Genomic DNA, 24,160 nt, shown 5'->3' with positions numbered 1-24,160 from the left:
TATTCTGGTAATATTTGGTATTTCAATATGACTTTGCACTGAACATCTATTGATCTTATACTTAGAAGGTCTTGCCCGGAATTTCCCGAAACAAAAATCCCAGCAAATTGTAGCAAATTCGATCTATCTAGAGATATTTTGCCAAAATTCCCGGAATTTTCCGAATATGTAGTGTGCTCTATTCAAAACTATTCACTATAAATCCAATGATCATCTTTTTTCTAATAAAACCAAGTTTTTGATAAAAACTCTAGTAAAATGGTTAATAATTCCTAACAGAAACTCTGCAGTACTTCATCACGGTTATCACTGGAGTACTTTTTGACGATGTCTTGAAGCTATTTACGATGGAACTCCTTGAGGCATTTTCTTCATAAGTCATCTAGCGAAATTCATGGAAATATTCTGAACAAGAATCAACGGAGGAAATTCAAGTGGACTTTTTGATGAAATTTCTAACAGAGTATTGGATTTATTCTCGAAAAAAAAAAGACATTCCGTATTCAGAATTCCCACAGAGATTTCTTCAGAGATTTAATGTATGACAAAGCCTAGATAATTGGCTGCCCAAAAAAAAACGATGATCGAAAAGTCAAGGTGCTCAACCCTTGAATGAATAATATGCATATTTGTAGCGTTTTAGTAGAAAATTTCGTTTTTCTTTAAAATTATTTAGAAGTTCCGCCAGGGCGGTTTTGTAAAAATTACTCTTTTTTAAGAAAATTCTCAAAAAAAAAAATTACTTTGTTTATTCTGACCGTAGAACCGTTTTTGTGCTGATAAAAGTAATTCGACGACATTAATCTCAAACTTAATGCGTTGCTACCAGTCATTGTTGTGATTATACACATAAAAGTTCATCAAGAATCTACTTCCAACCACTCTAAAATTTAAAAAAAAACATGTTTGAACTAGCTTGACCATTCAACAAGTGAAGCTTTTATTTTGTTGATGTCTAGTGATGAGTGAAAAAATGTTAATGTTGCCTTATTTTTGTTTTAGGAATTTGCAATGTATTCCTCACTTAGCTGAAATCATTGCTACTAAACAAAGGGCTGTCGGGGCCCGTGGCGTAGTTGGTCACACGTTCGCTTCATATGCGGATGGTCATGGGTTTGATTCCCAGCCCCGGCACTTGCAAGTTTTCGTCAGTTGCTCTTCCCCCGAGAGCGGCTGACACTGACCCTCTTCTGAGCCCGCGGCTCAAACGGACCCGGATACCTGGATATCGGCGAACTGCTACTCATAATGGACCCCCAATCGGACTGGAAAGGAAGAACGGCCATCCATCATCCTTGTGCTCATCATTCTACCATGTAGTGTAGAAAAATGAAAGCAGCAGAAAGGCAAACCAGTTCGATAAAGTAGAATAGAATATACATCTAGGCGCTGTACACAATGTAAGTGCAGCTGTCAAATGAAATCGCTCACGTAGTGCCCTAGTGGACAATAGAGCTGCAAATTAGGTTAAGTGATTAAGAATAAAAAATAAACAAAGGATGTCAATAGGACGTGCGGAGCCTTTTTTGCGCCTTTTTTGCGAAGCCTTGGTTTGGAAGTTATGTAGCTCTTTTGACGCCGGATTACGGTACGATCAGATAAAACTTTCATGGTTCAACATTAAAAATTCTACATTTAGCATTTTTTATGGAAAATGCTTTAAAAAAAACAGTATATCAGCACAGAAACGGATCTGCGGTCAATATAAATAAAATATTTAAAAAAAACAGATACCCTTCAAGAATGCCTAGGGTCTATCTATACTTACTTGATACTTGATGGGCTACAACTCGTAGCGGTGAGTCTATGCCGAATGAAGTATCCGCCTCCACTGGCCTCGGTCCTGGGCCAATCGCTTCCAGTCGCCCTGAACGTTTAGAGTCCTTAGGTCCTCCTCAACTGCAAAAAGCTAACGTGTGCGCGGCCTTCCACGAAGCCGACGACCCCTTCCTGGTTCTCTGCTGGATATAATTTTAGCTTGTCGTTCCTCCGGCATACGAGCTACGTGTCCAGACTAACGCAGCTTGCCGTGTTGTATTCGCTTCACTATATCCATCTCTTTATATACCTGGTACAATTCGTAGTTCATGCGACGCCGCCAGATGCCGTCCTCCAGTTTACCGCGGAGTATTGTTCGCAGCACTTTACGTTCAAAGACTCCAAAGGCTCTCCGATCAATTTCTTTTAACGTCCACGTTTCATGATCGTATAAAGCGACCGGGAGAATCATAGACTTGTACAACGCGAGTTTTGTCTTCGATTGCAGCCTGCGGGACCTCAGCTGGTTTCGCAGACCGAAAAAGGCCCGATTTGCAGCCGCAATCCGTCTTTTCACCTCGCGGGTAACATCATTATTGCATGTCACTAGAGTACCAAGATAAACAAATTCATCCACAACTTCAAACTTTTCCCCACCTAGCACCACTTCGTCACCACTACCACGGCCGGACCGACGTTGAACACCAGCAATCATGTACTTAGTCTTTGTGGTGTTGATCGTAAGTCCAATCCTTTTAAAAGGTATGAACGCCTCTTCCACGGCCCGACGGTCGATTCCGATGATGTCGATATCGTCCGCGAAGCCCAGGAGCATATGCGACTTCGTGACAATGGTTCCGCTCCTGTGCACACCAGCTCTCCTTATCGCTCATTCCAGTGCTATGTTGAACATTAAGTTCGAAAGAGCATCGCCCTGCTTCAGCCCGTCAAAGGTTACGAACGATGACGAAATTTCATCCGCAACCCGTACACTTAATTTCGATCCGTCAAGCGTCACACGAATCAGTCTAATCAGCTGCGCCGGAAATCCATGTTCGATCATAATCTGCCATAACTCGTTTCTCTTCACTGAATCGTACGCCGCCTTGAAATCAATAAACAGATGATGGGTCTGTAAGTTGTACTGACTCCCGAAATTTATCGAGAATCTGCCGCAGGGTGAACATCTGGTCCCACCATCTGGCCACCATTGTCTTCTCTGTCAGCAAGTTTCCATTATTGTCGTTGCACATGACGGGAGAAGGCGCTGTTTTTCTCCGCACGCCATTGACAGTTTCGTAAAATCTCCGCATATCATTCTGTTCCATACTCTCTTGCGCCTGAGCTATCAAATTTCCCTCGAACTTTTTTTTCTTTTTGTGGTGGATTCGTTTTTCGGCTACTCTTACTTCCGTATATCGCTCCCTGCTCTGACGGATCTCCGACACCAACATCCGGCTTCTGGCAACATTCTTCTCATCCGTTACCCTCTGGCACTCCTCATCGAACTACCCGTTTCTAGGTCGTCTTTGAGCAGTACCTATCACCTCCTGCGCTGCTGTACTCATCGCTCCGTGGATAGACTCCCACAGCGTGTTGAGATTATCGCTCTCGATGATCTCACTTATCCGCTCGTCCAGCTTCTGGTGATAGCTACCGTACCGCTGAAAACCGCTGGATGTTGAAACGCATCGATCGCCGGTTCCTAGAGTCCGACACGATTGATAACCGTAATCTTACAAACTACGAGATAGTGATCTGAGTCGATGTTGGGACCTCGAAAAGTTCTAATATCAATTACGTTCGAGAAATGTCGGCCATCTACCAGCACATGGTCGATTTGGTTGCAAGTATAGCCGTTTGGGTGTCTCCAGGTGTGCTTGCGGATATCCTTGCGTGCAAAGTAGGTGCTACTAATGGCCATCCCCCTGGCGGCATTGGATGATTGGACGGAAAAAGTCCTCTCTTCCGACCTGCGCGTTGGCGTTACCGATTACAATCCGACCCCATGTTCTGCCTTATCGCTGCAACTGTGGTAGATGTTATATTTGAACGATGTGTTGGAGACGGGATCCACCGCCCTGAATTCACGTTCACCAGTTTTGGGCCACCGCACTTCCTGTATAGCAGCCACGCACACACCAACTTTCTGCAATTCACGACCCAAAAGGCTCACTCGTCCAGGTTCTTTTAAGGTCCTGACGTTCCAGGTACCGAGTTTCCAATCATAGTCCTTGTTTCGTTGCCGGGTCGGTTTCCGAGAGTATCGTTCGCATATTCTATTTCTTACTTTATTTTTCGTAGTGTTGAAAGGCTTGGACAGGCTACCTTACCGGGGTCGCGCTGCCTAAATCGCGTTGGTGGGACTGCCACCTTAGGTAGGGTAATTGTTCCCATCGTTGCGGTAGTACCTATTGTTGCGGTAATGGCAATTGAGCACTTTTTCGACTGAAATGTTACCAAAAGGTATTTTTAATAGATGTATGGTGCTTAAATTATGAGATTGCACCATTTGTTTGCTTAAGATTTGCCCAAAAACCTATTTTAAAAAAATATTTTCATAAATGTGTTTGCTGCTGTGTTCCTATTGTTGCGGTAGTGTTCCTAATGTTGCGGTATCCCATATGATTTCAATGGGATACCGCAACAATAGGAACAAAATACCGCAACATTAGGAACACATACCGCAACATTAGGAACACAATGATCTTTCAGATAAAAACGAATAAAATGCTCATAACAACATCAAAGTGGCAATATTTCGTTATTTTCCCGTAGATTAAGGATGGATTTTATTATTTTCAATTCAATCCATGTAAAAAGTTTGCTTGGGGCGATACAATTGTGGTTTAAACATGAACCCAGCGCTTAACTCCTCCATGATCGGATCAATTACCCTATAGCTGACGCGATACAGCGTTTCATATTCAGCCGCTAGATGCCAGAACAGACACTGTTTGAGCCGCACTTCCTTGGTGAACAGACACTCGAGACGTACCTCCTCAATCTAGCTGAAGTCAGAAGGACAACAGTGCCCAGGCTGCACTACCAGCTAAGCACACAACTCTTGGCTGGCGGTCTTTGTCATCGTTTAACTCGTGGAAGCATGAGGTAGGAACTTGTGAGGACCAGAGCTATGTTGGACGCTCTCCTTATCGACTCACCGTTTTGCAGCCCATGGTCCATAGAAAAAAAAAATTTGTCCATAGAAAAATAAAAAAGTGAAAAAACTCAAAAGTTAGAAAAATATTACGAAAAGAATGTTTTTTTTGAGAATTTTCATGAAAAGGGTTATATTTTTAAAATTGCCCTGGCGGAACCTCTAAATGATGTTTTATTAAAACAAAACTTTCTACAAAAACGCCACAAATATGCATACCTTTCATTTGAAGGTAGAACCAGCGGCGTCATGGTCACGATTTTTTCCGCAGTCAAGTTCGTAGATTGTTAATAATCCTCGGTACCCACTTACGTAATTTATATTTAGTCCCTTACTGTCAGAGCTGCCAGATCGGTGTAACACGCTAAATATAATTTACACAAAAGGCAATTTTGCACGGAAGAAATACACGGTAATGAACATTTATTGGGTACCGGACTGGACACAGAAAATTTAATGGTTTTCTTTGGTACATCGAGGTCTTGAAATTAGTCTATGGTAGAACACCTTGAATTTTCGAGCATCGACTTTTATTGGGACAGCCTACTAGATAACAATAATAAGAAAATAAGAATTTCCCATTGAAAATTGAAAATACTGAAGAAATCTACGGGGGATTTCCTGAAACAAAGGGGGGAAATCTGGAGCAATTCCTAGAGGAATCCCTGCAGTAATTACTCTAGAAATTCTGGCATGAATTCCAGGAGAATTTTGTTAAAGACTCTCTGCAGGGTTTTCCAAAATAAATCACAAGAGAAATAACTCTAGAAATACCAAAAGGGGAACCTGAAGGAATCCTGGAACTCCCGGGAAATCCATCTATAGAAAAATATTGAAAAATTCTCCAGAGGAATTTCAGGATAAATTGTTTGAGTGAATTATGAATTCTAAAGGCATTCATAGCGATTTTTTTTGAAGAAATCTCAATAGGAATTCCTGGAAAAATCTTTGCATGAACCCCATAATTTCTGGGAAACCCTCAGCATGAATTCCCAAGATAAATTTCAGAAGGATACCCTAGAAAAGAAGAATGCCTGCAGAAATTTCAGTATTACCAGCAAGAATATTTGGAGGAATCCCAGCAGAAGTTTCAGAAAAAATCTCAAGAAAAAAATCTGGAGGTATCACAGGAGAGAGGCCTGGTATTATTCTTAAGCTAGTATTGGTAGGGATACTTATAGAAATACGACCGCTACCCAATCCACGACGTTAAGATCATCATTGAAGACCTAAACGCTCAGATTGGCCAGAAGGAGGAATTCAGACCGACGATGATATAGTTCAGCGCCCACCAGCAGATGAACGAAAACGGCCTAGGACCATACTTAGCACCTTTTTCCATCACAGTCTTCCTTATCGTTACACCTAAGGATCATCACAGCAGACGGAATCGCAAATCGATCACGTTCTGATTGATGGACGGCACTTCTCCGACGATTATCGACGTCAGGACCTATCGTGGCGCCAACATCGACTCCGACCACTATCATCTGGTGATGGTCAAACTGCGCCCAAAACTTTCCATCATCAATAATGTACGGTACCGGCGACCGCCACGGTACCACCTAGAATGACTGAAACAACCGAATGTCGCCACAGCATACGCACAGAATCTTGAGGCCGCGTTGCCAGGCGAGGGCGAGTTCAATGTGGCCCCTCTAGAGAACTGCTGGAGAACAGTAAAAGCAGCCATTAACGACGAGAGTACCATCAGGTACGTGGAAAGGAGTCGATAAAATGAATGGTTCGACGAAGACGGCAGAGCGATTTGGGAGAAGAACGCAGCACGGGCGGTAATGCTGCAGCAAGGAACCCGGCAGAACGTGGACCGTTGCAAACAGAAGCATATTGGGCATATCGCCAGAACATTTGGAACGGTGGCAGAGCTGTACATCCGCCTGCAACGCGAAACAGCAAAGGCCGGACTGATGATAAATGCCTCAAAAACAAAATACATGCTGGCGGAACCGAACACGACCGGATCCGTCTGGGTAGTAATGTTACGATAGACGGGGATACCTTCGAGGTGGTGGAAGAATTCGTCTACCTCGCATACTTACTGACGGCTGACAACAATATCAGTCGCATCATCAGTGAAAGCCGTGCTTACTGTGGGCTCCAGAAGAAGCTGCGGTTTGAAAAGATTCATTCACGCACCAAATGCACCATGATCAAAACGCTCCTCTGACTCCTTGGTCCTCTACGGATACAAGACATGGACCATGCTCGAGGAGGACCAGCAAGCACACGGAGTTTTCGAGCGACGCGTGCTAAGGACGATGTTCGGCTGTGTGCAGGAGAATGGTACCTATGTGGCGGGAAAGGATGAACCAGGAGCTCGCTGCATTTTACGGCGAACCCACCGGACTAAATCCGGAAGGATACGGTGGGCAGGGCATGTTTCAAGAATGCCGGATAACAACCCTGGAGGTTGGTTTTCGCGACAGATCCGGATGGCACAAGAAGGCGTGGAGCGTAGAGAGCACGATGGGTGGACCAGACTTAGCGTAACTTTGCGAGCATTGGGCGAGACCGAGGATGGAGAGCGGCAGCCACAGCCGAGTATTGTGGCGTACTATTGTTCATTATGTCTAATCTTAAATGTGATGTTGAGCAAATAAATGTACAGTGTATCAAACAATTGTCCGTACAGCAATTTTTTTGTCAAAATAATTTTTCATTCAAAGGTTAATAACTTTTTTATGCGTCAATGAAAAACGCTGAAATTTTGACCAATCATGAATCATATATAAAAGCTCCATTAGTAAAATTTTGAGCGGGATCGAATAAGTTTTCTGAAAGTTATAGAACTTTTAGTAAAACTTATAAGAATTTTGAACACATTTTTAAAACATTATATCTCAATATGTACTCGATGATTTTTTTTTCAATTTTTTTTGTGTTACATCTTAGACATAAGGCTTTCATATACAGCCCTATTAGGGGTTTTATATTCACTACAAAAAATATGAAAAATGTGCGTATGTAGTTGACGATGTTTTAAAATTTACAATATTTTGCACATATAATCTGCCAAGCGTTTTCCACCAATAAAAATGCATTAACTGAACGAAAAATCCATAGGACCTACTCTTCATATGTAGTTTAGTAGGTCCTGTATAAAAATATATCATTAAGAGAGTTTAAAAAAAGTTGAAAACACTTGGCACTTTTATTGATCAAAATATGATAAATTTCCAAATGACACTCTGAACATATACAGATTTTTCATATTTTTTGTAGTGAATATAAAACCTTAAACGAAGCTGCATATGAAAGCCTTAGGTATAAGCTGTAACACGAAAAATATTGAAAAAGTTTCATCAAGTACATATTGAGATATAATGTTTCAAAAATGTATTCAAAAATTTTATAAGTTTTACTAAAAGTTCTATAACTTTCAGAAAACTTATTCGATTTCACCCAAAATTTTACCAATGGAGCTTTAATATATGGGTTAAAATTGGTCAAAATTTCAGCGTTTTTGATTGGCGTATAAAAAAGTTATAATCATTTGAATGAAAAAATATTTTGACCAAAAAATTGCTGTACGGACAATTGTTTGATACACTGTATGTAAACATTGAGTTCTTTCAATTAAATTCCAGAAAAAAGAAAGCAACATATGTAAAATTAAAATTTTATTCCTTATTCTTATTCGGTCCACTGGTTAACATCTGCAGAAATCGTCGTCCACGTCCACGCTGCTGCCGGTTGACCTTCTTCCGCTTGTTCTTACGGTTCAGCTTCCGACCGGGTCCCACCCGTTCCATCCTGTCGTCCACTTCCCGTCGCAAACGACGCCCCAGCATTCCAGACTGAGTCGCAATGAAACTCATCTCATCCTCGAACGTCTCAAAGTCAACCTCTTGTTCAGCAGACTCTAGCTTCTCCAAGCATTTGATATCTGTTTAGAGCAGAAAAAAAAACATCAAAATTAACACCCGACCGTTCCCGACCCCTGATCGAACCCATTTCGAAACTTACGTTCCTCACCATCGATGCCACAATCGCAAACACAGTCGTCGCCCACGAAGCTCCCGTCGCAGCCGCAGTAGTTACACAGAATCAAGCACGAATCGTTCTTTTGCAGCGTGTTAGCACCGCCACCACCCCCGATAAGGTCGGTCGAGTTGGCCAAACTGTTGCGCAAACTGCTCTCCGCCACACTGGTCACGAATACGAGCAGCAGCCCCAGACCCAACATCGAAATCAGGTACTTCATCGTCGTCGCCGTCGTCGTCGTTGTGTAGTTATCTTCGCACAGCTTCTTCACTACAAAAAGCACCAAGATGTCACGCTGCTTCAACGGGCAGGTGTGAGTTATATATCTTTTAAAAGAACCTTTCCCGAAGATCCAGCACTTCAGTTTTAGCTGACCCATCAACAACGGCGGCTGCTGAGTGCGGACTTTTCGGTTTGAGGTGCCCTTCTAGGTCGGTTGTTTGTTTAAACATTTTCGCAACGCGTGAGGGTGTAGTGACTGAGCGAGTGCGTCGAAAATTTTCCCGAGTTTCATCAACGCATGACCAAAGGTCCTTGAGTGTAGTTGCCAAATCATGGGATGTTTATGGCCGTGGTTTCTTACGGTATGTGGGTTGATGGTAGTAGTTGCGGCCACTGAGTTAACGGACGATAAGGATGGCGAACTTTCGCTTACGGAAGAATTGGCTAGCGATGGAGTGTGGAAATTCACCTGTGACGAATACTGTGCGTTCTGTGGGTGCGTTGGGCAATTCCTACGCGATGAAGACAAGTGTGTATGCAGTTGCGAACCGAGTACTGCCGGTAGGTTCCCAAATGTCAAATTTGTGATAACCATGCTAAATACAGTTCACCTCCCACAGATTTCGACTGTCTGGAAGACGTAAGGCAAACAAAAGAATTCCTTGGATTGAACTACACCTTGGAAATACGTGAGGTCAAACCAAACCCCTTGGAAGACAGTGAGGCTTCAAACCTGAGAATTCAACGTCAGATTAGCCCGGCTCCATCTCCGAGACGCCGTCCAGGACGGAGGATGTCTAGACCGGGTCGTGCTGAGCCACGATCGCCACCGAATCCTGTGCGGCCGCATAGGCGACCACGTGAAAGAGGGCCATTTCATCGTCGGGAACCGTTAGAACCTACAAGCCCGTGATTTGAGAAGCATTGAAAACGAAGTGACGTGCACTGAGACCACACCTCATGGATCGGTAAAAAATATCAAAATTAATAAGTCACTCACTTGATCACGTGACGTGGTTGAAATTAAGGTGATTCATAACTACCACGTCAATGCACTTTACAGTATAGTGGAGTTGTTGAAAAATTAGTTTATAATTCGTAAAAAGTGGAAACCCATATTTATGTATTTTCTCCTTTGTAATTTCATGATTATTTATTATCATATTCACAAGACATCCAGTACAGAGATAAATAAATGACAAATAAGTACATAATAATCATTACTTTTCCTGAAACTTAATATTTCCATGCCTCAAGACCTGAGACACAGGCTCGTATTACAATCTATGCGCAATCACCTGGTTTAACTTGATCAGAATGTCATCATACCGCTTCAATTAATTTGCTATCAAATGGTTGACCCTTTGTACATAAACATTCTGGTTTTTGACTAATCATACCCGTATTCACATCATAAATCGTATTCACACAGCACCTTCTCAGACTACAATGAAACCTACTACAATGGGACCTTGACTAGAAAGCCACTTTGCATACTGAGTTTCTTCAAAATTAATCTAGATTTTTTTGAAAACGGTCAAACTTTTTTTACTGCTTTTTTTAAATATGTTTAAAAATTACTATTTCTACAAAAAAATTATTTGAGGGTCATAAAATAAGTCAAGTCTCAAGAATAAAATATTTAAAAAATCTAAATTGACAAAAATCTTTTAAAAAAATTTGAAGTTGATTTAAAAAACACTATTTTTTATTTCGATGAAATTTTGTCTCAAGATAGGTAATTATGTTCCCTACCAAACGTCCATACACCACAAGATGGACACTTTCATGAAAAAAAATGTACTTGTCCCATATTTTTTTTTTTTTTTTTCAAAGTGATTACGGCGGTAGCAACACTGTGCTTATGTTCTACACCGCACCCTTTCCCTACATTTGCTTCTAGGAGCCTCTATTTTTGTTTCAACACACAGAAGTACGTAGGCATGTGTGGCCCAAGTCGACACTGTTTGGCCTGCGTTGAACAAAAATAGTTTTACTAAAAGTTTCCCCTTTTTTTCTTTTTGTCAATTGGTTTTTTAGTATGGTCCATGTAATTAGTTAGGTTCTTGTCAATTTGTCAGTTATTCGAAGTACATCTCCAAGGTAATAGTCAATTAAGTCATTCTGATCTGTTCTATCATAGCAGCTTTAGTCTTTGCTTTATTGAAGTGTAGTTTTATTGGAAATATGCTGAATGTCGTTATTGAAAAGATACGACACAGTTCTAGTGTCCTGCTAGTTGTTCCGTCATGCACAGCTTTTTTAATCGATTCTGTGTCAAATTGTTTTCTTGATTTTTACTTCTCTGTGTACATCTCTTGTGTCCTTAAAATGTCATCGGTCCAAAACCTACAGAAACATGTAACTGAACTTCTGATATTTTTTCTGTTGATGTCATAACATCATCTAAGAGATAAACAAAAATTGCTTGTCAACTATTATGTATTCATCCCCCTACAAAAACTATGAAAAATATTCAAATTCGTTCTGTCCTATCGGCCCTATCAAGATAAACCATGTCATTTTCTCATGCGTGGACTAGAAATGTCAACCTAGTCATACAAAAGTAACGTTGTTCAATTAATAAAAAGCAGTCAGTTTTTTGTCCAGTCCAAACTGTCATGTCAAGTGTTCGCACGTTAGCTTCGAATCTATCAGCACAATTAAGTGCTGCAAATCTCCTTCCCACTATTAATTTTTCGGTTGATTTTAATTGCTTTATTTAAATTAAATATAATACAGTATAACATTGTAGAAATTCGAAAAAGCGACTATGACATTAATAAATTACTAATCAAAATCAACCGAGAAATGTGGGAAATAGAGCCCAAACAACATTTTGAAGTCAGCTGGCTGTAAAAGGTTCCAAAACCAGTCACAAATCCTATAAAACTTTTATTAGGATTTGTAACAATCATCAAAACCTTCTCAAATCCAACCGATTTGGAACTATTGCTTGGGAATAGACTCTACTGAGCCCTGGCGGTTCCTCCGTGTTTATCGAGCATGTCTGATGCATATGATCAGCCATACTCCATCTGCAGCAGCCGGTTCGTGATGAACCGTTGGAGGCGCATTAAAGTGTTAAAAAGGTGATATGTTTCACTAAAGAACACTACATTACAATAATCAAAATGAAACTCCTTCACTTTAATACCGTCAACCCCTGCGAACTTGTCCCATATTTTTTTAAGTGTATTTTATTTGGAGTTGGCAGCATCCTCTCTAATTACAATGAAACTTTCTAGGTGTGTAAACTTCGACTAGATCATTGCATGCTATTTTCTTCAAAATTCATCGAGACTATATTTAAAAAAAGACTAAACCTGTTTATAGATCCTTTTTTTAAATGCATCTGATAAAAAATACTACTATAAAAAGGTGATGTAAGGGTGATTATCACAAAATAAGTCAAGTTTCATGAAAAAATAAATTTAATACAATCTAAATTGAGCACTACACTGAAAATAAATCATTTTAACAAATTCGAAGTCCATTTGAAAAACACTTTTTTTTGTTGAACAGTTTTTTATCTTTAAAAGTTTCCGTTTTAGAATGAATGGACGTGATAGGGCACATATTTACCTTACATCTTGAGACAAAAATAAATCGAAATCAAAAAAGGTGTTTCAAATCTACTACGAATCTAAAAAAAAAAATTCAGTGTAGTGCTAATTTTTTTTCCATACTTCATGTTGTCAATTTACCGTTAAGTAGCCGTTACAAAGTAGCCGTTTTCATATAAAAATCACCTTGATTGTCAAAAAATGAATGTCGCTGAGTAGCTAGTGGCAACGAGGAATAGAGCATACAATAAAAATGTTTAAAATTATTTTTAAGTTACTCTTTTTATAAAACGGCTACTTTGGAGGCCATACTGAAGCGACCGGTAGAATATAAGTAGCCGGTAAAGCCACAATATTTAACCTAACTTTTTTCGTGATAATTACCTAATAACTCTTTTTGTAGAAGTTGCTTTTTTATTGATTATGAGGAGTTGTTTTCTTTTTCTATATTGTGATTCATTGGATTCAGATGTGATTATGACATACACTGGTTAAGTTTTTATAAGAAAAGACACCGAAAAAAATAATTTGGACGTGAAAAAGTTTTTGTTTGGAAAACTTTACTTCTTGTAAGTGTTCATCTTGTGATGTATGAACGGTTGTTAGGGAACATAATTACCTATCTTGAAACAAACTTTCATCGTAATCAAAAATGATGGTTTGTTTCAAATTGTATTTTTTTTTTTCAGTGTAGGACTCAATTTGTTTTTTTTTTTTCAACATGTTTTTTTCTCAAAACTTGTCTTATTCTGTGATATTAACCCAAAAACACTTTGTTTTAGGGGTAGTTTTTTATTGGACACGAGGAAATATGGTGACATTGAGTATTATCGGCAGGTTTGTTCACTTCGTCATGGGGGGTTTTTGTTGGCCAAATTGGCTGAAAATTGGTGATAAAGTTTAGCTTGGTTGGGAAGTATTTGAGGTCAATTCTGAGTTCAACAGGTTAAAAAAACAAGACGAAAAGAATAAAACTGTCGAAAATACATAAGTTTCCCTACATCATTTTTTATAATCATTTGGACATAAGACATTTTTCCTTAAAATTGTCCATCTTGTAGTGTATTTGTTGGAGAAAATTGTTATTGCATTCCTGGATGACTTCTTGGAGAATTTCTTGCCTCCTGTGTGCATCCCGCTAAAATCAAATTCCAATACAAATCGCTAGAAAAAATCCTCTAAAAATCGTTGAAGTAATTCAAAAAGTTCATTCCTGGAAAAGATGATGGAAGGATTGGTGATGAAATAATGGAATTCCTGAACAAATCACAGAACAACTTTTCTTAAGAGATCCCGAGATGAATATTTGAAAGTATCATTAGAGAAATTTCTGGAAGAATTCCTGGAAATACCACTGGAGGAATACATGGAGGAATTTTAGAAGAAATTCCTCGAAAAATCCCCAGAAAAATTCCGGAAGTAATGTATGTAGAGAATTTCTGAAGGAATATCCAGAGGATTTCCTGAATTTTTCATTATTCTTTCTTCATCTTTTCCGGAATATCCGGGGGATTTCCTAAATTTTCCCAAAGTATTTCGGGAGAAATACCTGAATGAAATTCTGGAAGAATCTGTGATTGAGTTCTCGAAGGAATTTCAGCATAAATCTCCAAAAGAATTCTGTAAGCAATCCCTAGAAAAATTTCTAAAGAAATCCCTTGAGCCTTTGCTGGAGAAATTACTAGTACAATTCTTGGAGGAATTGCTGGAGGAATTACTGTAGAAATTCCTGGAGGAATCCATGGAACAAGACTTGGAGGAATCTCTGGAAAAAATACTGGAGAAGCCCTTGCAGAATTTTCTAGATGAATCCCTGGGGGAATCCCTGCAGGAATACCTGACACAATTTCCGGAAGGATCTGTAGCGAAATTCCTGAAGAAATGCCTGGAGGAATGCCCGGTGGAATACCCCAAGAAATGCCTGAAGCAATTCGTGGAGGAATCTCTGAAAGAAAATCTTATAAGAATCCGTGGGGAATTCCTGGATAAATTCCTGGAGGAGTTCTTGGGAAAATTGCTGGAGGAATCTCTGGAGGATTTCCTGGATGAATGCCTGGAGGAATTACTGAAGAAATTCCTGGAGGAATCTTTAGAGCATCGTTTCCCAAACTTGGCTCTCGCGATTGAAACTCATCATCCCCCGCCCCCTTTCTGTCATCACCGCAGTTGTCGTAGAACAATCAAAGTGAGTCTGCAAGTGGTTGGGGGTCGCGAAACGAAGATAGGTAAGCTATCCCAAGTAACCAGAAGTTCGGATAAGAGGATACTTTATAAGCTAAGCAGCTTGTTGGAGGATGCTCTTCAGCCTTCTAAGCAGCTTCATTTTTAAGTAATTTTGGAACTTGAAAGTTCACACAAGAAAGCTTGTTATCCTTCTAAGCAGCTTGTGATGAAACTTTCTCAAAATGAATGTAAAAACAATACTATACTTTCCAGATTAACCAGCCTGTGTCAATAGCTTATATTGCGTGAAACATGACCTACCTCACTGTATATGATACACTCCTGGAGAAGATATGAACCGGGTCCTTCTGCGTGAAAACCTGCTGCCGTACCGCTGCGCTGCTGTAGATACTTGTTATGATAAAGTTAACTACGCTACTGCACAAGTTTACAAATCTAAGTGTCGACAAAGCATTGATTCAAGTCAGTTTTCATCCGCTTTAAACTTCATCACATTTGTGGTGTTGGGGTAGAGTGTAAGGCTTTAACGCACCAGCTTCCGGTTCGAATCCGAAGGACGTCACATTTTTTTCATTTACACTTATAATTATTAAATTTGATAAATTCAATTTTATTGCTTATGAAAAATTTTTCATAAAGTTGTTTTTGTTAAAATGAAAAAAAAAAATCCATAGCACATCAAGTTACTGAAATGAACATCTATGAACTTGAAAGTTCCGACAAAGTTTTGAGTAGCATCTTCAGCAGCTTTCAATCTGCTTAAGAGGCTAACATGAGCTTTGCCCAAACTTGTGTGTGAAGTTCTAGCAAGGCTCATTATTAGCCTCTTAAGCAGCCAGAACGACGTCTCCAGTTAGCCTAGTGGTTAAGGCTTTGGATCGCCAATCTGGCAGGTTCGATTCCCGTTCCAGTCGTGAAAATTTTCTCGACTCCCTGGGAATAGTGTATCATTGTACTTGCCTCACAATATACAAATTCATGCAATGGCAGGCAAAGAAAGCCCTTCAATTAAAAACTGTGGAAGTGCTCAAAGAACACTAAGTTGAAGCGAGGCTGGCCAAGTCACATTGCGGACGTAGGCCATAAAGAAGAAGAAGAAGCAGCCAGAAAGTTCCATTCGGAACTTTATCTGAACTTCGCGGAACTTGAAAGTGCATTACGTCATGGAAAGCGGAACTTTTGGTTACTTGGGTATGCTCTAGAGGAAACCTTGAAGAGGAAATTTCAGAAGAAGTTCCTGTAGAAGAAAGAAACCTGAAAAATTTCCTGGAAGAATTTTTGAAGGCATCCATGGAGGATTTGCTGATAAAATTCCTCGAGGATTTGCTGTATGAGCTTCTGAAGGAATTCCTAAGAGAATGCCTAGAAAAATTCGTGGAAGAATCCAAAGAGAAATTTTTCGAGGAATTTCTGAAGGAACCCAAGGAGGGTTTTCAGGAGAAATCCCCGGATGAAGTACTGAAGATTTTTTTTATCTGTATTAACGAGATTTTTAGCCCTAGGCTAGTTCATCTCGGGACCCACGCTTCCGAAGGAAGAACTCACATTTTGCGAGTTTGTCGGGAGTGGGATTCGATCCCAGGTTCTCGGCGTGATAGTCAAGTGTTTTAATCATCACACCAGGTCCGCTCCACTACAGTACTGAAGAAATCGCAGAAAGAATTCTTGGAAAATCCTGGAGGAATGCCTCGAGGAATGCCTGGAAAAATTTCTGAAGAAGTCCCTGGAGGCATTCCTAGATTAAATCCTGGAGGAATGCCTGGAGGAACACCTGGAGGAAATCATGGAGAAATTCCCAGAGGAATCCTTAGAGTGAATCCCAGAGGAATCTCTGAAGGGATACCTGGAAGGATGCCTGGAGGAATGGCAGAAAGAATTCCTGGAGAAATTCCTGGAGGAATCTCTGGAGGATGACTGGAGAAATTCCTAAAGGAATGCCTGTTAGAATTCCTAGAGGAATATCTAGAGGAACTTCTGGAGTAATTTCTAGAGCTATTCCTGAATTATAGTTTTGAAATATTCCTAAAGAAATTTATAGAGGAATTCCCGGAGGAATGCCTGAAGCAATCCATGGGAGTTTTCCTGGAAGAATCCCTGGAGAAATCCCAAGAGCAATTCCTGGAGCAATCCCTGTAGGAATCCTAGGAGGAATCTCAGGAGGAATTCCAGAAGGAAACCCAGGAAGATTTTCTACAGAAATCCCAGGAATTCCCCCAGGAATTCTTGGAAATATCCTGAAGGAGTCCAAAGAAGAATTCGTCGGTGAACTACTAGAGGAATACCTATAGTAGTTCCTAAAGTAATCCCTGAAGGAATTCCATAAGAAACCTAAGGATGAATCCCGGAAGCAATTTCATAACCACTTCCTAAGGGAGACCCTTAACAATTCCTGTTCACAAAAGTTCAGCCTATTGGACGCAGTGGCTCAATTTCCCCAACAGGGGAGGAAAAAACAATTCCTGTAGGAATTCTGAGATGAACTTCTGGAGGAATTCCTGAAAAAATCCAGAAGGAACTCCTGTAGGAATTTCAAGAAGAGTGCTGGAAGAATCCTTGGAGTTTTTTGTTCAGGAAAAAATCTCTGAAAAAAATCCCGAATGAATCACTGAAAGAGGAAATCCCTGAAGGAATTCCTGAATGATTTCCTGAAGAAACCCCAGTTGGAATCCCGGAAGCAATCCCATGTGAAATTTCTTAGGAAATCCCAAAATAGCTTTCTAAACTGATCCCTGGAAAATAACTGAAGGAATCCATGTATGCAGTAATTTTTAGACGAATTATTAAAGGAACCCTTGGATGGACTCCTAAAGGATTTTTTGTACAACATTTTGAAGAAATTTCTGGATTATTTTTTGAATAATCTCTGGTTAAATTTTCTGAATGAATTTCTAAAAGAAATTCCTCCAGGAATACTTCGAATAATTGCAGGTGGAATTATTGGAACAATCCCTAGCGGAATTCTTGAAAGAATATATAAAGAAATCCCTGAAATAAATTACTGAAGGAATACCTGTGGAAATACCTAAAAGAAACTATAGTGAAATTCCTTTGGGAATCCCTGGAGAAAATCCTGAAGGAATCCTCGAAAGAAAAGAACAGCAATCATAATCACTAGAGAACCTCTTGAAGATATTCCAGGAGAAATTCGCGGAGGAATTCTTGTAGGAATCTCTGGAGGAATTCATAATGAAGCCACAGCAGGAAACTATGGGAAACTTCTTGGAGGAAATCTTTGATGAATCCTTGCCGAAGTATCTGTGAAAATTGCTGAAAAAAAAACATATGAGGAATTCCTGAAGCATTTTTGGAACAAGCCCTGAAACAATCACTATCGGAACCCGCCGCAAGACGTCCATGGAGGAATTCACGAAGGAAAAATTCCTGGAGGAGTCCCTTGAGCAAATCGTGAAGGAGTTCCTGGAGAAATTCCTGCAGAAAAAATAACTAGAGGAATTTCAGAAGATGTCACTGAAGGGATTCACATTCCAGGTTTTTTGCTCTTAGCATGATGTTTGTTTGAATTGAATACTAGTGAAAATTCATGAATGTTGAGCGTCTTCACTCCATATAAGCTAATGGAGCGAGAAAGTCTTTCTCTTTCCCTACCGGAACCGGCGCCGGCTTATCCGGAAAAATAGGCATGTTGTTCTGATATTAATGAATATAAATCACAAAAGCTTGTTATTTGGTAAAATTCTATGATAAGATAGAAGGGGTGGTGGTAGAGGAATACTTGACGAAATTTCTTGTGGGTTTCAGCATTAAAATTCTTTAATTATGGTTGAAATACTAAATTATTAGAAAATTTTATTTCTTGAGAGATGTTTTTCGGAAATTCTGAATTATTGATAATTTTGAAGTGGCTAAAATTCAAAAACAAATTAAGGTGACCAGGGAGGCAAAGCCCATGTCTTTCAGAGATAAGTCTAGATTTTCCTTCAAGAATTCCAAGAGGAGTTCCTTCGGGAATCAATCCAAGTGTTCCCTTGAATTGCAATCTGGGATCTCTTCTGGAAATTCTTCGACTAATTAACATTACTAAGTCGAGTAGGTTCCGAGAGGTTATGAACACCATTTCGTCTAGATATCCCTCGGAGATTCCTTCTGGATTTCCTTCGGGGATTCCTCCTGGAATTCCTTCTGGTAATTCGTTCGGGGACTCCTCGTTGAATTCCTTCCGGAATTACTCCTGGAATTCCTTCGGGGATTCAAGCTGAATTTTTTTCGGGGATTCTTTCTGGAATTCCTTCGGGGATTCCTGCTGGATTTCCTTCGGAGATTTCTTTTGGAATTTCTTCGGGGATTCCTCCTGGAATTCCTTCGGGAGTTCTTCTTGGATTTTTTTCGGGGATTTCTGCTAGAATTTCTACAGAAATTTATCCAACAATTCCTGCGGGAATTCCTCCTGGGTATCCTTCGATGATTCCTCCTCGAATCCCAAAACATAACTAGCGCACACGTCTGGTTCAGTGCCACAACAAAAAGTACTGCATCGATTTCTCATTCCCATTCCCAGGTAAAATTCAAATATATTCAAATATATTATATACAGGGTGTTAGGTTCGTGAGTGCAAACTTTTTAAAGGGTGATAGAGGACCATAAATGGTGAAAAAAATTGTTCTACGCATATGGTTAAATCTCAACCGTTACGTAGTTATTGAACTCCCCATGTTTTTGACTCTTATTGCCTTAACTGGCTATAACTTTACAATGGTCAAATTTATCGCAGTTTTTTTACCCTTATTCGAAAGATTATTGAATTTTCTGTCAAATGGCATCTTTGAACCGATTGGTTTAGTTAAATAACTAAGTTTTCTAGAGAAATTAGCTCAAAAGTAGTGTGTTTTAATTTGTTTATGTCAATTATCTTTGAAAAATGCGTGATAAACTAAAATTCTTTCTTTGGCAAAGTTGTGGGCCCTGTTCTACTCTACAATTTGTTCTTTGACGTCAAACTTCTATCTCTTATCGTTTTCTTGCAAGTTCGTTTTAAAAGTCACATTTCAGATCATAAATTTGCAATCGTCATGGTAAGCACTTTTTTGCGCACTGTGCCGCACATTTAAATCAAAATTGCAAGAAAACGATAAGAGTTAGAAGTTTAGCGTCAAAGAACGAATTGTAGAGTAGAACAGGGGCCACAACTTTGCCAAAGAAAGAATTTTAATTTATTACGCATGTTTCAAAGATAATTGACATAAACAAATTGAAACACACTATTTTTAGCCATTTTGCTCTAGGAAACTTAGTTATTTAACTAAACCAATTGATTCAAAGATGCCATTTGATAGAAAATTCAATAATCTTCCGAATAAGGGTAAAAAAACTGCGATAAGTTTGACCATTGTAAAGTTATAGCCAGTTAAGGTAATAAGAGTCAAAAACATGGGGAGTTCAATAACTACGTAACGGTTGAGATTTGACCATATGCGTAGAACAATTTTTTTCACCATTTATGGTCCTCTATCACCCCTTAAAAAGTTTGCACTCACGAACCTAACACCCTGTATATATTGTGCAACTTAAAAACTTATTTGTGCATCAAAATCATTACACGCTCAGATTTACTAATCAGAATATTGTTAACAATTCAATTGATAACTAATCAATCAAGATTATCACGATAACCACATTACCAAAGAGAAAAAAAATGTTCTTTAATTTAAAAAAAAATGAATGACTGTGAACCGCTGTTCGAAAACATTAGGATAAAATTGTCATCATGGCTCTCAGAATAAAATCTACCTCGGCAACAGCAAGATATTTGCCTACGAAGAAGCTGTTTTCAAATTTTATCTTTAACAGATACCTAGGTTGAAAACTTTGTATTAGTTGTGTTTATATGTGTGAGGTTCTTCAACGATAAAAAAGTAATTGGTTCATGCCTACAAAAATGATCAACACTAATAGGAATTTTATTTAGACATCACTTTGAGGAGAGATTAAGAAACCGAGCATCTCTCTATGTTTTTTTTAGCAGCTCTTCTGAAGAGTGAAGATATCATGTTTTGGATACCGATAGTACCATGCGTAAGGCAAGATCAAGGACGAGAATTGATGGACAGCATGTAAAAGTAAACTTTTTAAATTCATATCAACATAAACACTTCGAACAAACTTTTCATCATGCAGCTGCAAAATAAAGATAATAAATCCCACGGTCTTCGAATCACCCAACTGTAACCTTATACTTGGAACATTGACAAAGTTCAACACAAACAACCAACACAGCTGAAACCCAACAATGTTTCCTAAGGTGACTAACTTGCTTTGACGGCTTTGCTGTTGTTCTTGAAACCAAAACCGTTATAATTCGTCTGCTACCAACACCGGACGACATGGCTTCATGGGTAGAAAAATCAAACCTTCGTCTACCACGTGACTAACTCGGCCAAACAAACGTAGGTAACAGTTCAAACAAAAAATGTCAAACAAAACTGCAGATACCGCGCCCTCAGCGGGGAAATGATTCTAGTACACGTCCCGAACGGCGCTCATTCCTGCTCAGATAGTCGAACCAGCAATCATCAAACGCGGCGATGAAGTTCAGTTTTACGATTTTGGGAGCCGGAGTGCTGCTGGGCACGTGCTTCCTAATACAGTTTTCTACGGTGGAAACGGCTGCCATAGTGGACCAGGGCAGCGCCCACTTCAAAGCCCAACAACAATCCTGTAGCGATCTGTGCGGATTCTGTCCGTCCTGCAATGGATTCTACTGCGGTGAGGAGTGTATCTGCGAATGCCAGCAGGATGCCAATGAACGTAAGTGTGTAGAATTTGGGGGTGTTGAAGGGTTCCTGAAAATAGACATTAAAATTGTTCCCAATTTCCTCTGCAGATGCCCAATGTATCAACAAAATCGTGGAGAACAGTGACAAACTCGGACTGATGTACGACGTGCTGATCCAATTGCCGAGCAGTGCAGGAAGTCACGGCGGAATCCCCACCAGTAGTTCCACTCGTTTCTCGCGTGGCGCGGACCCAGGAAAGCACCACCACGCCGTGATGGACGCGGATGACATAGCCACATTCAGGAAGGTACTATTCTCAAACTTTGGTCCATCGACGTCGTCTTCGTCGTCGTCGTTGGCTAAATTGGCTACTACCGATGCTCATTTGACAGGTGTTGGAGTTCATCAAACTGCCGGTGCAACTATCTCAAATGGGGCTCCCGACGAAGTTCAGGCTCAATTCCCACTCGAACCGGCGACACCACCACGACATGGGGATGCACGGCAGAAGAATGTCACACTAGCGGGCGCGAATCGATAGGGTGCGACGGGAACGAGGAGCGAGTGATCTGGTATTTATTATAGGTAGTTGTTCAAATAAAATGTAATGTAAGGAATAAAGTGTGATAATAGTTTCAAATACTGCTATATGATTTACACTATCCGCCATATGGAATCGCTTCATCTAGTATTGCAACACCCCAATCCTAATTGAATATTGCTGCACCCCGAAAAAGTATTGCATCACCTTAAAATGGCAACGTTCAAGACTCTAGGGTCTGGGACCATTTGGGCAGGGGTACCTATTTTGGACACTTGCTGCTATAACTCAGTCAATTTCAAACCGATTGACTTGAATTTTTGAGCGTGACTAGATTCTGTGCGTATTTGATCGTGTCTAAAAAATCAAGTCAATCGGTTTAAAATTGACTGAGTTATAGCTGCAAGTGCCCAAAATAGGTGCTACTGGTGCTGGTAAAATGGTCCCAGACTTTGTATCTTGAAATGTATAGCTTCTATCAAATTGCGGTCTTCGGAAGTATTGCTCAGATGACCTGTAGTATTGTGTAGGTTAAATGTATGGTAGGGTGCCTGTACCAATTATGGCACTACCTAAGGAAAACTATTTGTACAAAAATAACGAGCAGACCAACGAATGTCACCAATATGTTAAAAGATAGTTTAGTCTCCATTCTTTACAGGAAAAATATAAAAACGGAGCCAAAACTACTTTTAGTATTTATTACAGCGTGGGCCAATGATAGGAACCCTGTACCAGTTATGGCTACATTTTTTAACTTCGGTTCATTTTCGCACTATTTGCATGCATTTCTTATGAAATTAGCCATAATTGGTACACTATGGCGAAAAAGGGTGCAAGGAAGCCGAAATTTTAAGGAACATGATTTATTTCTACCATGATTTGAGCAAAATGTGGACTTTAAATGAGTGCAACCATCTTTTGTGAACGTGATCTCTTGTTCACATTTTTTTTATTGTTGATATATATCGTTAAGGGTGAAAATCAACTATGGCGAATAAATGGTACTATAGCCATAATTGGTACACTTACCCTACGTGATTCCACCGCTCTAGCGCCACATAGTAAAAAAAGTTGATTTTCGAATGATTTACCCCATGATTATCTCATGATCCAGACCACCTAGAAAGTTCGTGTCTTCAGCAAGGTTGTTCAGACTACTCATGGTTCTCAAATGATAGAATTTTTAGTACGCAATTCCACCAAAACGTGGCGCTAGTGTGCGTTTGAAATAGAGAATTTTGGCACGTATAATATCATGATCCAGGCCACCTAGAAAGTTTGAGTCTTCAGCAAAGTTGTTCAGAATACTCAAGGCTCTCCAAGAGTGAAATGTTTAGTACGCAATTCGACCGCAACGTGAACATTTTCACACGATCCAGGCCACTTAGAAAATTCATATCTCCAGCAAAGTTGTTCAGATGACTCATGGCTCTCAAATGGTGGAATGCTTAGTACGCAGTTCCGTCGCAACGTGGTGCTAGTGTGCATTTGAAATGGAATATTTTTTCATGTTTTATCCCATGATCCAGACCACTTAGAAAGTTCGTGCGTTCAGCAAAGTTGTTCATAGGCACATAGGCATATAGGTTTATAGCTTATAGGCTTATGTCTATCAAATGGGTCGCAATTGTACCGCAATGTGGCGCTAGTTTGCATTTGAAATATAACATTTTCACATGTTTTATCTCATGATTACCTCATGATCCAGGCCACCTAGAAAGTTTACGCCTTCAACAAAGTTGCTCAAAAGACTTATGACTCTCAAATGGTGAAATATTTAGTACGCAATTCGACCGAAACATGGCACTAGTGTGCATTTGAAATCCAGTCATACCTCGATAGTACGTTGACCATTGCTTCGTACTTGTTACCTACATACAATCATTCGTGGTCATTCAGAGTGACCAATTTTCAGAAAGCACTAGCACCGGAAAATCAACAATAGAAGAATGCGAACCGATACCAAGGGCAACGACCACAGCGACGAAA

General features: G+C 39.8%; 3 protein-coding genes across 3 annotated transcripts; 2 read left to right on the top strand and 1 right to left on the bottom strand.

Annotated features, from left to right (window-relative positions):
* The first annotated feature begins 8,513 nt into the window (after positions 1-8,513).
* On the top strand, positions 8,514-10,347 carry LOC109420192 (uncharacterized). Its single transcript, XM_019694516.3, has 2 exons — positions 8,514-9,706; positions 9,766-10,347. The coding sequence occupies exons 1-2, from the start codon at positions 9,478-9,480 to the stop codon at positions 10,056-10,058; spliced, it is 522 nt and encodes a 173-aa protein (XP_019550061.3). The 5' UTR covers positions 8,514-9,477; the 3' UTR covers positions 10,059-10,347.
* Positions 8,560-9,302, bottom strand: LOC109397322 (uncharacterized). Its single transcript, XM_019669652.3, has 2 exons — positions 8,906-9,302; positions 8,560-8,825 (listed from the first exon to the last, which is right to left on the bottom strand). The coding sequence occupies exons 1-2, from the start codon at positions 9,300-9,302 to the stop codon at positions 8,560-8,562; spliced, it is 663 nt and encodes a 220-aa protein (XP_019525197.3).
* A 10,612-nt stretch (positions 10,348-20,959) lies between the features above and the next one.
* LOC109420193 (uncharacterized) lies at positions 20,960-22,185 on the top strand. Its single transcript, XM_019694518.3, has 3 exons — positions 20,960-21,658; positions 21,735-21,934; positions 22,020-22,185. The coding sequence occupies exons 1-3, from the start codon at positions 21,436-21,438 to the stop codon at positions 22,149-22,151; spliced, it is 555 nt and encodes a 184-aa protein (XP_019550063.3). The 5' UTR covers positions 20,960-21,435; the 3' UTR covers positions 22,152-22,185.
* Positions 22,186-24,160: the final 1,975 nt, after the last annotated feature.

This window comes from Aedes albopictus, chromosome 2 (assembly GCF_035046485.1).
Source record: "Aedes albopictus strain Foshan chromosome 2, AalbF5, whole genome shotgun sequence".
Taxonomy (NCBI): domain Eukaryota; kingdom Metazoa; phylum Arthropoda; class Insecta; order Diptera; family Culicidae; genus Aedes; species Aedes albopictus.
This window is presented reverse-complemented; position numbering and strand designations above follow the sequence as displayed.